This window comes from Apium graveolens, chromosome 5 (assembly GCF_009905375.1).
Source record: "Apium graveolens cultivar Ventura chromosome 5, ASM990537v1, whole genome shotgun sequence".
In the NCBI taxonomy this organism is placed as follows: Eukaryota; Viridiplantae; Streptophyta; class Magnoliopsida; order Apiales; family Apiaceae; genus Apium; species Apium graveolens.
In genome coordinates this window covers 201631143-201642654 of record NC_133651.1, presented here as the reverse complement: position 1 = coordinate 201642654, position 11512 = coordinate 201631143, and the positions used below count along the sequence as shown (strand labels likewise).

The window sequence follows — 11512 nt, the reverse complement described above, 5'->3', positions numbered from 1 at the left end:
CTTAGAAATTTGTAAAAATAAAATGTACTACAAGAGTACACGTGGTTATTGGGTTTGGGCTCAAGTTTTTATTTTTTCAATAGTTTATTTAAATTATAAAACATAAAGTCCAACATTCTAAAACCCTAAAATCTTTATCTTTTAATTCTTATATATTGTTCTTTCTGCATTTTATGATATATATTATATTATATATATAGTGGTTTGTGATTGTGGTTCGACTTTTGCGATTATTTAAAAAATCAAATCGCAGCCAATCCACAGATATGCGGTTCCTGTAATTTCAATTCGCATTAGAACCGTATTTTACGGTTATCCGCAAAAAACATTACAGTTACAAGTGGTACGAGTGATTTGTGCGATTGAGCGGGTTACGGTCAAACCGAACAATTGATTAAAATAATATACACACAGAGCAAACCCCAAAACCCTAGCTTCATCTAGCAAACCCAAACCACTTCCCCGTCCACTGTTTACAACTCGCGACTCAGTGAGTCAACCCCGGCGACGCCATGGACATCGATATGGACGATATCGACGCTCCAAATCCAGCTCCATCACGACGTGCCAGGTTTGCTCCCAAAAACTCCAAGTTCAAACCAAAATTTAAAACAGAGCAATCTACCTCAGATTCAATTCCATCAGTCAAGCAGGAATTAAATTCTGATTCAACCGTAATCGTAAAGGATGAAATCGAAGATGTGTCCGTTAAAATTGATACTGATTTAAAACTCGAGGCTGTTGATCCGATTGGAAAAGATTTGATTAATGTTGGAGAGATTGATTCTGATTTAATGGAAGTCGATAATGCGGAAGATGATGATGATGTTGTTAGAGAAATTGATGTCTATTTTACGCCTTCTGTCGATGCTAATACTCAGTTATATGTTATGCAATATCCTTTGAAGCCGTGTTGGCGACCTTATGAGTTGGATGATAGGTGCGAGGAGGTGAGGGTGAAATCGGATATGAAGGAGGTTGAGATTGATTTAGCGGTTGATGTTGATTCGAAGAATTATGATTCGAGTAGTGGCAAGGGGATGAGTAAGCAGGTGTTGGTGACTTCAGGGAATTTGCCTTGTAGGAGTGGTTATGCGGTTGGAGTTTTGGTTGGGAATAAGTTGTATTTGAATCCGGTGAATGGAGCTGTGCAACTACGGCCGGCGTTGAGGCGTTTGAAAGAGGAGGATGATAAGAAGGCGGTGAAAAAGGTGAAGAGTGAGAATGTGGAGGATTTAGGAGAGAAAGATGATTGGATTAGACTTAAGTATAGTGGTGCGAGGAGTGATGGTTCGAGCCGGTATTTAAATAGAATGATGACGGAGGAGCGTGATGAGATTAGGTTTTTGATGAGTTCGGGTGATTATGTTGATTCGTTTTGTCCTCGTATGCCAAATAAGCAATCAGGTCCTACGAGAGGTGAGTTGCTTAAGTTGCCACTTGAGGATCGGTTTAAGACTTGGATTTGTGAGGCAGGACCCGTTCATAGATATAATGCTCTTAAGTACCTTGCTATGAGTGAGTCTGAAAAAGATGTTTTAGAACTTGTTAAGAAGCTTTGTTGTTTAGTTCAAGGACTATGGGTTGCGAAGAGTTCGTTGTTGAAACTTGAAGGAGTTGAAGCATTAGTTAGAGATTATGCGTTGTATTTGTTTAGCAAGAATCACAAGATTAGTTTTAGTGATATACCAAAAAAGATGAAATTGAAAAGTGCAATGGAAGATGTGCTCAAAGTGTTTGCTGTACGTAGACCAGATTTGAAAGATTGGAAGTTTAAAGAACCTAAAGATATGTCGTTTGTGCGGAGACATCCAGATATTGTTAATGAACAAGATCAAGCATGGGAATCGAGAGGTGAAAAGTTGTATATCCAGATTTATGGAAAAGATCCTCCGAAAATGGATATAAATACTACGAGGATTGTGCCAAAAGCGAATGCCAACAAAAGTGTGCAAGAGACTTCAGTTCGACCAATGCCTGCGAAGACAGTTATATCGGATAAGACTCGTGAAGTTTTATTGAAGGCGATTGAGAAAGTTTTGCACACACACAAAGTTTGCAACTTCCAAAGGCTAGGCCAACTTTTACAGGAAACTAGTCTTGAAGCTCCTCCACCTCCAGAACGCGAGCTTAGGGAAATTCTTAAGGAAGTTGCTATAGATATTCATGGTGTGTTTGTTTCAAAGACATCGGCTGATCACTCGTATGACGGATTGAGGAGGACTGTTATAGATCTTCTTATTGTTGAAGGACCAAATGCGAAGCTTAGAAAAGCTGCTATTATCGAAGCTGGCAAGATAAGGCTTAAGAGGCCAGATATATCTACGATTGAGTACAATAAGGTTATGCAAGAATTATGTGTTTCGCGGGGCTCTGTTTGGACGCTGAAAAGCGGTGATGCTGATTAACATTCATATATCTTAATTTGGGTAGTTATCTACCCTCCTTATCTCTAATTGTCATTTGAAATATTTATTATTTAAAATGAATTATATCTTGTCTTCTCCTCCGATTGAAACTGAGGAATAGACAGGGAATGAAATTTTGAGTAACATTATATTGTTTCTGAGCATTATTTTGTTGTTATCCAAGTATGTGATGCATGCCAATTTTACTATTCTCAATTGAATGTTATAAATTTGGCTGGAGCACAAGATATTTATGTGTCTGTGTGTGTAAAACTTGATATTCAGTTTACATCCAATTTGCAGATTATCTTAGTACTATATTTGATTTGAAGCCTTGGAGTACATCTTATACTTGTTCTTCTGTTTGGCTGTTTGACCATTTCTGTGATAATCTGCATACTTACAATTGGAACAATTATACGAGATTAAGATATTTGGATTTTTTGCAATTCCGCGACACCAGAAGAGCTTGTTCATGAACTCATACTTGTTAGGATAAGTTTGGTTAAATTTGTGGTGTACTATGAGCCATGCTGTTTTTCTTTTTTGTCTCTGTTATGTTGTTGGCTCTTTTCTTCTTTGTCTCTGTTATGTTGGCTCAATTGAAACTCTAGAAGTATGTGCTCAGATTCTTTTATTTTCGGCTCATTTAGCTGCAGAACTCTAGCTTGATTCCGCTAAAGTTAGAACTCCAGCTTGACTCCGCTAAGTTGCTGCATATTACATCGTGAGAGTTGAGAGTAAATTTTTATGTTAAGTTGTTTATTTATATACTAGTGTGGCTGATTTGTATGTGAATCAAATGATCAAATCTGGATTTGTTCAAGAGGAGTCCTGTTTATTTGAAGTTCTATCCTGAAAGGTAAAAAGCACCAATATCTAAATACCGGATAGAAGGAGCCCACAAATGTTCTGCAAATTATGGCCATAGAATTGTTATCAGGATCATACAACAGCAAAAGTTTGTCAAAGTGCTTTCACGGTAGCTCCTTGATGTGCAAATATGTACTCGGCTATTGAAATGACTTTTTTTGGTAGTCTCAGATGAGTGGTGCAGGCATACAACTTGATAGTCTGAGATGAGTGGTGCCGGCATACAACTTTTGAACGAATACATAGGTGTCCAAATTATCACCATAGCTGAGTATTCAAGCACAGCAGAGACATGATAGTGTAGGTGATTTAATTCTCTCCTAGGGTATTAGGGTGATTTAATTTTGTAATCGACTGTAGAACAAGATGTAGGCTAAAAGCGCAAGCTACAGATGATGGCAAATTACACAATTTGCAAGGGGAACTTGCACGTAAATATTAAGATTATGGTTTGTGATTGTACACTAGGTTTCAAAAAATCTACAATTGACTAGTAGTAGACTCATGACTGACTTATCATGTACAATATGTTGGACAATAAAATGCAGGAAAAACATCAATTGCTCGTTGTCGTGAAGAATCAGGATAGAAATGGTACGTGGCCAATTGTACAAGGACCAAAACCCCACCATTTTCTCAAAATTTAAGCTAATTCACATAATTGAGCTTCGAGTTTACCGAAATACCCTTCAATAAATATTATTGACATGACAATATTGAAGTCTTGTCACCCAATAATTCCCAAAATCTCATATACTCCATTAGCCAATAATTCATTTTAGTGCTACTTTAAAGAGTCCCTAACAAACTTTTCAAATACCATTGTTCTTGCCTATAAAACACACATATTTGCTTTGTGTAGCACAAATCATAACTACTACTATCAACAACTCAATCATTCCATCTCTTTTATCTTGTCAAAAAACATTCTAATATAATGTTGAGCAATCTTTCATACAAACCCCTTATGAAAATTATCCTCTTGCTTCTTTTACTCAGCCCATCATCCTTAATAGTTAAGGCACAACATAAAACCAACAACCTTATATTAGACACATGCAAGAAGACTCCCAACTATGCATTATGTGTCTCAACTTTAAGATCAAATCCCCGTAGCTCGAGTGCAGATGTAGCCGGTCTAGGCCTCATCTTGGTTGGCGCTGTGAAGGCCAAATCCACCGCGGGGCTCAGGAGTATCACTGAGCTTTCGAGGTCTAACCCGGGATTAAAAAGAAAAGTAAGTCAGTGTATGGAGGAATACAAGATGATACTGAGTGCATTTGTTCCAGAAGCAGAGCAGGCTATAGGAGGAGATCCTAAGTTTGCTGAAGATGGAATGAATGGAATTGCAGATGTGACGGCGCGGTGTGTGAAGAGTCTTCAAGGACTTCACACTCCATTACCTTCTACCAATAAACTTGTACATGATCTTTCTCTTGTGGCTGTTTCCATTATTAGGATAATGTTGTAAGTCACAGGACTACTGTTTTCTGTTTCGCATATATATATTTGCAAAAAAACTACTATTATTTACAACGACTTGGCTTTAGTAGAACCACTTCCATAGTTCCCTAAAACGGCATGCCCATCTTCAACTTTTAAGCTGATTTTTATCTACATTTAAGTCGAATTTCTCCAACTTAATACGATTCTAAAAGGTTTCGTCACACAAATGATTTGGTATTTACTGCCACCATATTTGTTCTATCAGAGTTTCTTGATTATTATTATTTTTTTTTAAATTCTTAATTAAACACTAATATTTTTACTATCTTTGAATATATACCTCATCAAACACCGCCGGATTTGCTAATGAAATTGCTGATTAAAAACTTTTAAACATTTAAAAGAATACTTCTCTTGTCATATCATTTGCAATAACTTGCCCTATAAAAGACACATATTACTGCAGAACTTATATCACTGCAACTAATATCTTACTCAATTATTTCACCACCCCCTTTATAATCTGGTGCAAAACAGTTTCCAACATGATCTTGATCAATCTTTCATTCGAAGCCCTTGCAAAAATTATCTTGTTGCTTCTTTTGCTCAGCCCATCATCCATACACGTCAAGGCACAACATAAAACCAACAACCTTATATCAGACACATGCAAGAGAACTCTCAACTATGCACTATGTGTCTCAACTTTAAGATCAAACCCTAGCAGTTCAACAGCAGATGTAGCCGGTCTAGGCTTCATCGTGGTGGAAACTATAAAGGCCAAGTCCACCGCATGTATCAAGAGCATGAATGAGCTTTCGAGGTCAAACCCGATCTTGAAAAGAAGAGTAAGTGAGTGTTTGGAGAGCTACAAGAACATACTGAATGATTTTATTCCAGAAGCAGAGCAGGGTCCTCCTAAGTTCGCTGAAGATGGAATGAAAGGAGTTGCACAAGTGACTGAGAAGTGTGTCAAGATTTTTCAAGGACTTGAAGCCCCATTAACTACTACTAATAAACTTGTTCATGATCTTTCTCTTGTGGCTGCTGCCATTATTAGGACAATGTTGTGATTCACAGGACCACGGACTACCCTATGTACAAATTATGTGTGTGTCTACGTGTGTGTGATTCTAGTACAAACACTTCCTCGGATCAGGTGCACCTAAAGAGGACCGAATGTGGTTACAAACTTCGATTCCTGCTCAATCTACAAATGAAATATAGTTCTGCAACCATATAAAATTGCACCTTAGATGTTTTCCCTTTTATGCAATGATATAATTTAGCGATGATTTATTTTTTGCCCTTATAAAAAGTGAACTGTACAAGCGATATGGCTCTTATTAAATACATATTCAAGAGAACTGTACAAGTAATATTTAGTATATTTAGCGAACTGTATATACAAAAGCCATCATCATTCTACCGATAGCGGTAGTGATTAACGGCCCAGGTCCTGGAACAAGTCTAAAAATTAAGAACGACCGGCGTAATAGATCCAAAAACTCAAACAAAACCGAGCTACAATCAAGAGTTTGTCAAAACTTGTGGTTTTTGAAATGTTATATTTTGTATCCGAAAAGCAAGAATTTTTCGAATTTTTTTGACAGCCCTGATTGTGTTAAAGGCGTTTGGGTAGTGGTGTTATTATGTATTTCTTGAACGGCCCACAGATTATCTTCAAATATAAATTGTGTGCCCATTTAATCAGATAAGGATAACATTCTGATTCTCACTCACTTGCTGCCAGCTTTATTTTAATGTCGTCACCCTTCTTTATGAACTGAACTGCCATGCCGTTGAGAAATGATCAGGATCACCTTCTAACTTTAGTAACCACTAGAACTGAACGGACAATTCTATGAAATGTGACAGATTTGACTTTCACACTGAACCAAATTGATTTCTAAAATGCAATTACATCTGCTGTGAGTTTTGATAGCTCACAAAAACATCTTGGTGTGCATCTAGCTGCTCCGTAATTTTTTTTGTTAAAAATCTGTATAATCGTGTAGGGGGGAGTACCTCGACATCTCAGAATCTGCCCCGAAGCTGAAATAGCGGAGAACTCATTGTGAGTCGTCCGAGACAAGTCTCATTCTCTTTAAATCTTCTATTGTAATGCTACTTAATTTCACCTCACATGTATTTAAAAGGTAAACAATAAAAAGGCATAAGGATCCCATCAGAAACATTCATCATTTCATGTATGGTAGAGTTTTATTTTTTTTTTGTATGAGAGTCATCTTTACACAAAACTCCAAACTTCTTTTCTTAATCTTTAATTCAATTTTCTCCAAAAATACAAAATTATGGCATGCCCTTCAAATCGTTTATCTAGAACATTTTTTATATATAAACTACAAATATATTCCATATCAAATCATTATTCCGTGTCTTTGTAGCATATGAACAATATTTTGAGATGGCCTAGCCCCCTAGTTGGTTTATGATTCCAATTGAGGTTTATCTAGAAGGACTCCATTTGGGCTGATGCATAGTTTAATCTGACAATTTATTATTAGCTATCTGTATTTATATTTTCGATGAACATATCCGTCAGCATAGCTTTGTGAACCTGCAACTTGCCCCATAAAAATGAATACTACATAAAATAAGTAAAAAATTAGAGCTTTTATGACTTCCACTTCACATTGAGTTGCTAAAAAACCATAACCCGCAATTGTTTTAAGTTTTGATAGTGTCAGGGGTGAGCAAAAAACCGCACAAACCGCCTGCACTGCACCAATCCGCACCGCAAAACGCGGTTTTTAATTTTCGTGGTGCGGTTGCGGTTTGAATTTTTAATAAACTGCGCGGTGCGGTGCGGGTTGTGATTTTATATTTCTGAAATGCGGTTTAAACCGCACCGCACCGCAATATTTAATATATATATATATATAATAGTTATATTTCATGATTCCATTTATTAAGTTTGATTTCATTTAACATACTAGGAATGCTTACCTAGTGATCATCTTGATTTTGCAAGATCAATTATTGTGTGGTGATCATCCTATTTGTGTTTCTTCAAAAATAATGAGATACATGGTACAAAGCCACCTATTTAATAGTGAACTCATTTATTTTTCGAACCAAGCTTCTACGTTAAATTTTACGGTGTGGAATTTCTAATTTGTATTATTAAAGAATATTGACGACTTTGTTATATTATTCGGAAATTTAATTAGTTTAAGTTTTGTATTTGTTTAAAATTTTTGAACTTGTAATGTATAAAACGCAGTGAACCGCACCGCACCGCACCGCATTTTTGTGGTGTGGTTTATGCGGTTTTTGAGGGTACGCGGTGTGGTTGCGGTTTGGAAATTTGATCATGGGTTGCGGTTTGAGGAAAAAACCGCACCGCCCGTACCGCGCTCACCCCTAACTAGTGTGCTCTACTTTTGCCTTGGAATTGTTTTTGCAGATTTGTATTTTCTTGCAAATTGCAAAAAAGTATTAATATAGTAATAACAAGTAGCATAAATGAGGGGAATAATGAATACCTCCCATATTAAATGGAGGATATTTGATTAATTGTCATACAATATAATTAACACAATAATAACCTTTAAATTTTGAAGCATTTTATAATATTTGTGTCCCTAAATATTAACGATCGGATGGTAAGAAGAGAGTATATAATATAAAGCAGTGAGTGCAGATACGCACTAAAAAAATAATAGTGACTAAAAAAATAATAGTGGACAAAAGCTTGATCTTATAAATTTTCCTCGAGTACTGTCCGTAGTTTCTAAATGTAATACCAAGCTGTGACTTCTAAAAGTAACTAAAAAATCATTGAAGCTTCAAAGTTGCCAGCTAAACATTGTATTAGTCTGATCTAATCTTGCATGTGTCTAAGTTCCCACATATGCACACAAACAGGGATTATTCTAATTTCTAACAGCAGAGGTAACATGTAACTGTTCCCAATGAAATCGATATTGTTGATGTAAATTACATATTACAATTTTTTTTTTTTGAATTTTAGTCAATTGCTGATCCCAGGAATGGGCATGGAAACATGGAAAACAGGAAAACTAAGTTGCGGCGGGCAGCTAGCGAGACAAAGTTAGTTCTAAGATATGCATGAAATCTGGCAATTTCCTGTATATAGTACAAATAATCGTATACAAATTTGTAACACATATTGACTTAACAATGAAATGGCAAATGTATATAACATACTCGATTGTGAAATTCCGAAAAAAACAAAAAAGAATGCAAAAGAATTAAGCATGTTAGAGCAAAAACAACACTATGTTGATTCACAGAAATTTAATTCATATATGGTTCAACAGGAAACTTAAAATGGCTACAATCACCAAGGTTTACCGTACTATAACATATCTATGTATTTACAAATTACACTAACCAGCTGACTGATTTCGGAGTGGCATATCAGATTTGTTAGGAAATCTTCTCTGAGGCCCTGGTCATTTGCTGGGAACACAGATTGTATGAAAAGTGAAAACTAAACGGCCATAGGTAATTTTCAGGCTTACAGCACAGGCAATGCTTATTGTTAGAAGCCACAATGCAAACCTGTCTTTAGCAGGAGCTCCAAGAAGCATGAAAAATTCATATTCTTATTATTGTGTGTATAGGGATGTAAACTTTTAATACCATTTCATCTTGCTTCTTCACTTCCCTTAATTTCAGGATTTGAAGTAGAATTTTTTTCTGCTAGTTGCCAAGGATCAAATATAAATTGCTTTAGGGATCATGAGAATGGCCAAATGTGCCTACGGGAACTAAAGTAGTCTACTTGAAGAAGAGATGGGAAAAAGAGATTACATACTTGGGAGACCCCGGACTTAATACATTAGTATTAATCATAGATGAATGCCAGTAGTTTCCATTCAGGAGGGAACCGTCCTCGGCTATTTTAGCCGACTCGGGTGAGCCCGGGAAACTCGTAACGGAACTCCTGGAGGACACACCTAAATGAAATAATAACAGTATCATGAGTATTGTCATTTGCTAAATTCAAATGATGAATCACATCAACAAATACAAGAGCATCGAGAGACATGCAATACTGTTTAGTTTTAAATCCAAATCAAGGTTTTTTCCATACCTTACCAAATAGGTAATGCATAGAACAGTGAAAACAAACCAATAAGCTTCCTGATTGTATATACAAAGCTGAAAGTAAAATTGTAGATAAGGAACTGAACTAAATACTTTCAAAACAGAAAGTTTCTTCTTGTCATGATGGAGCAAGGAGAAAACAACCATTACGGAGAGCAATAATTATTCGTGATAGAAGAAAGCAGCTAAAAGACAATGAACAAGTAATGTGTACAATCAAGTAAGACATATACCTTGAAAAAGAATAACAAGACAGAACACAATGGTGAAGAGCATAGCAAAGAGGCTTCCACCCGATGACGATGAGGCCTTGGCAGTTTTTATTTTCTTCAATGCTTTAATTCGCTCAATTCTTGCCCGTTTCATCATAGCTAATTGTGCAATCTCTTTAATTAGCTTCTGGTCATAAGCATCCAATGACAGACCTCTAGGTGGTCGGGGAGGTTTTGGAGGCTTGTTAGCACTTACCGTTTTGCGTTTCTCCTTCCCTATGTTATCTCTCATATCAACAACTTCTTCCTGCACCTTTTCATCCACCAACAACTTCACTTCCTCTGGAGAAGCAACACCATTTGTTGAACCCAAACTCGCCCCATTTCCAGCCTTCCCCGGAGGATTAACACTAACAGATCCATGACATAACTTGTTGAAAAGATTTCTTCCTAAATTGGCAGCCAATACATTGTCAGCTCGTTCCGTTTGATCACTAGTAGTATCACCAGCCTCAAGATCAATCCCAAAGTCTCTTTCTTTCGGATAATGTTGATCCATCAGGCTTGTAATTCTCCTTTCTCAAAATCCTTCACTTCGTGACTTCACAAATGTACACCAGATGAACGTAAAACCAACCAAACCTTCCAGAGGAACTCACTAAACTCTCAAAAATGCACCGACAATAAAGGCAATTACAATCTCCATTTACATCAGAGCAAAATCAATAAATTTAAACCAGCCCAAAACCACAAAAGCATATGCATCATCTCCATGAAAGCCTCTCAACCCAATCCCACATGCTATATTTCATAGAAAACAAGATTCTGCAGAATGATTCAGCATGCAATTCAGTTGCCTATGTATATACATAACCAAATCCTTAATAGCATATCATATATAGAAGTGACAAATATTATAAAACCTCCACTTCTCCATAAAAACACACATTAAAAGAAACAACTAAACTAAAAAATTGGACTCACAACTTTCTTCTGAAAAAAGGAAAGAACAAAGTTAAGACACAAAATTAACCAACCCAAAATAATTAAAGTACAAGATTAAAACTGACAAAAGCATAATCTTTACCGAATACATAATAGTAGATCATGCAAAATGGAGACAAATGCTTATAAAAAGACGCAATCTTGAGAATGTGTGTGATGGAAGCAAGGAAATTTTACCTCTGTGGGGGTGATCGAGGAAACTCCAGATCCAATGTAGGAATGAAGCCAACCGGAGTTATGGGATTTCTTAAAATGAGTGTGTGTAAGACTGACTCCCTCTCTCCCTCTCTCTCTCTGACTCTGTGTTTGTAAGTGTGTGACACGTAGGAAGAGAGACACAAAAAGATGTATGCACGAGGGATTCGGGGACAACCAGGAAAGTAGTAATTCATTTCATATCTTCAAGTAGGACACTGTCACACTGACTACACTTCACCATTATTATTACTCCCTCCGTCCCGTTAATTT

At 36.5% G+C, this 11512-nt stretch overlaps 4 protein-coding genes across 6 annotated transcripts; 3 read left to right on the top strand and 1 right to left on the bottom strand.

Moving 5' to 3' along the window:
- The first annotated feature begins 512 nt into the window (after positions 1 to 512).
- Positions 513 to 2408, top strand: LOC141660582 (uncharacterized). Its single transcript, XM_074467573.1, has one exon. It carries the CDS (start codon positions 513 to 515, stop codon positions 2406 to 2408), a length of 1896 nt encoding a protein of 631 aa, XP_074323674.1.
- Positions 2409 to 4098: 1690 nt separating this feature from the next.
- On the top strand, positions 4099 to 4817 carry LOC141724702 (cell wall / vacuolar inhibitor of fructosidase 1-like). Its single transcript, XM_074526938.1, has one exon. The coding sequence runs from the start codon at positions 4219 to 4221 to the stop codon at positions 4750 to 4752; it is 534 nt and encodes a 177-aa protein (XP_074383039.1). The 5' UTR covers positions 4099 to 4218; the 3' UTR covers positions 4753 to 4817.
- Positions 4818 to 4973: 156 nt separating this feature from the next.
- On the top strand, positions 4974 to 6022 carry LOC141724703 (cell wall / vacuolar inhibitor of fructosidase 1-like). Its single transcript, XM_074526939.1, has one exon. The coding sequence runs from the start codon at positions 5273 to 5275 to the stop codon at positions 5798 to 5800; it is 528 nt and encodes a 175-aa protein (XP_074383040.1). The 5' UTR covers positions 4974 to 5272; the 3' UTR covers positions 5801 to 6022.
- A 3181-nt stretch (positions 6023 to 9203) lies between these two features.
- On the bottom strand, positions 9204 to 11428 carry LOC141724701 (uncharacterized). Of its 3 annotated transcripts, none has more exons than XM_074526936.1 (4): positions 11222 to 11415; positions 10061 to 10864; positions 9535 to 9676; positions 9204 to 9416 (listed from the first exon to the last, which is right to left on the bottom strand). In XM_074526936.1, exons 2-4 carry the CDS (start codon positions 10596 to 10598, stop codon positions 9392 to 9394), a joined length of 705 nt encoding a protein of 234 aa, XP_074383037.1. In that variant the 5' UTR covers positions 10599 to 10864; positions 11222 to 11415; the 3' UTR covers positions 9204 to 9391. The 3 variants fall into 3 exon arrangements, with proteins under 3 accessions (XP_074383037.1, XP_074383036.1, XP_074383038.1); XM_074526937.1 differs by lacking the exon at positions 9204 to 9416 and adding an exon at positions 9814 to 9881 and having other exon boundaries at positions 11222 to 11428; XM_074526935.1 differs by having other exon boundaries at positions 9204 to 9676; positions 11222 to 11419.
- Positions 11429 to 11512: the final 84 nt, after the last annotated feature.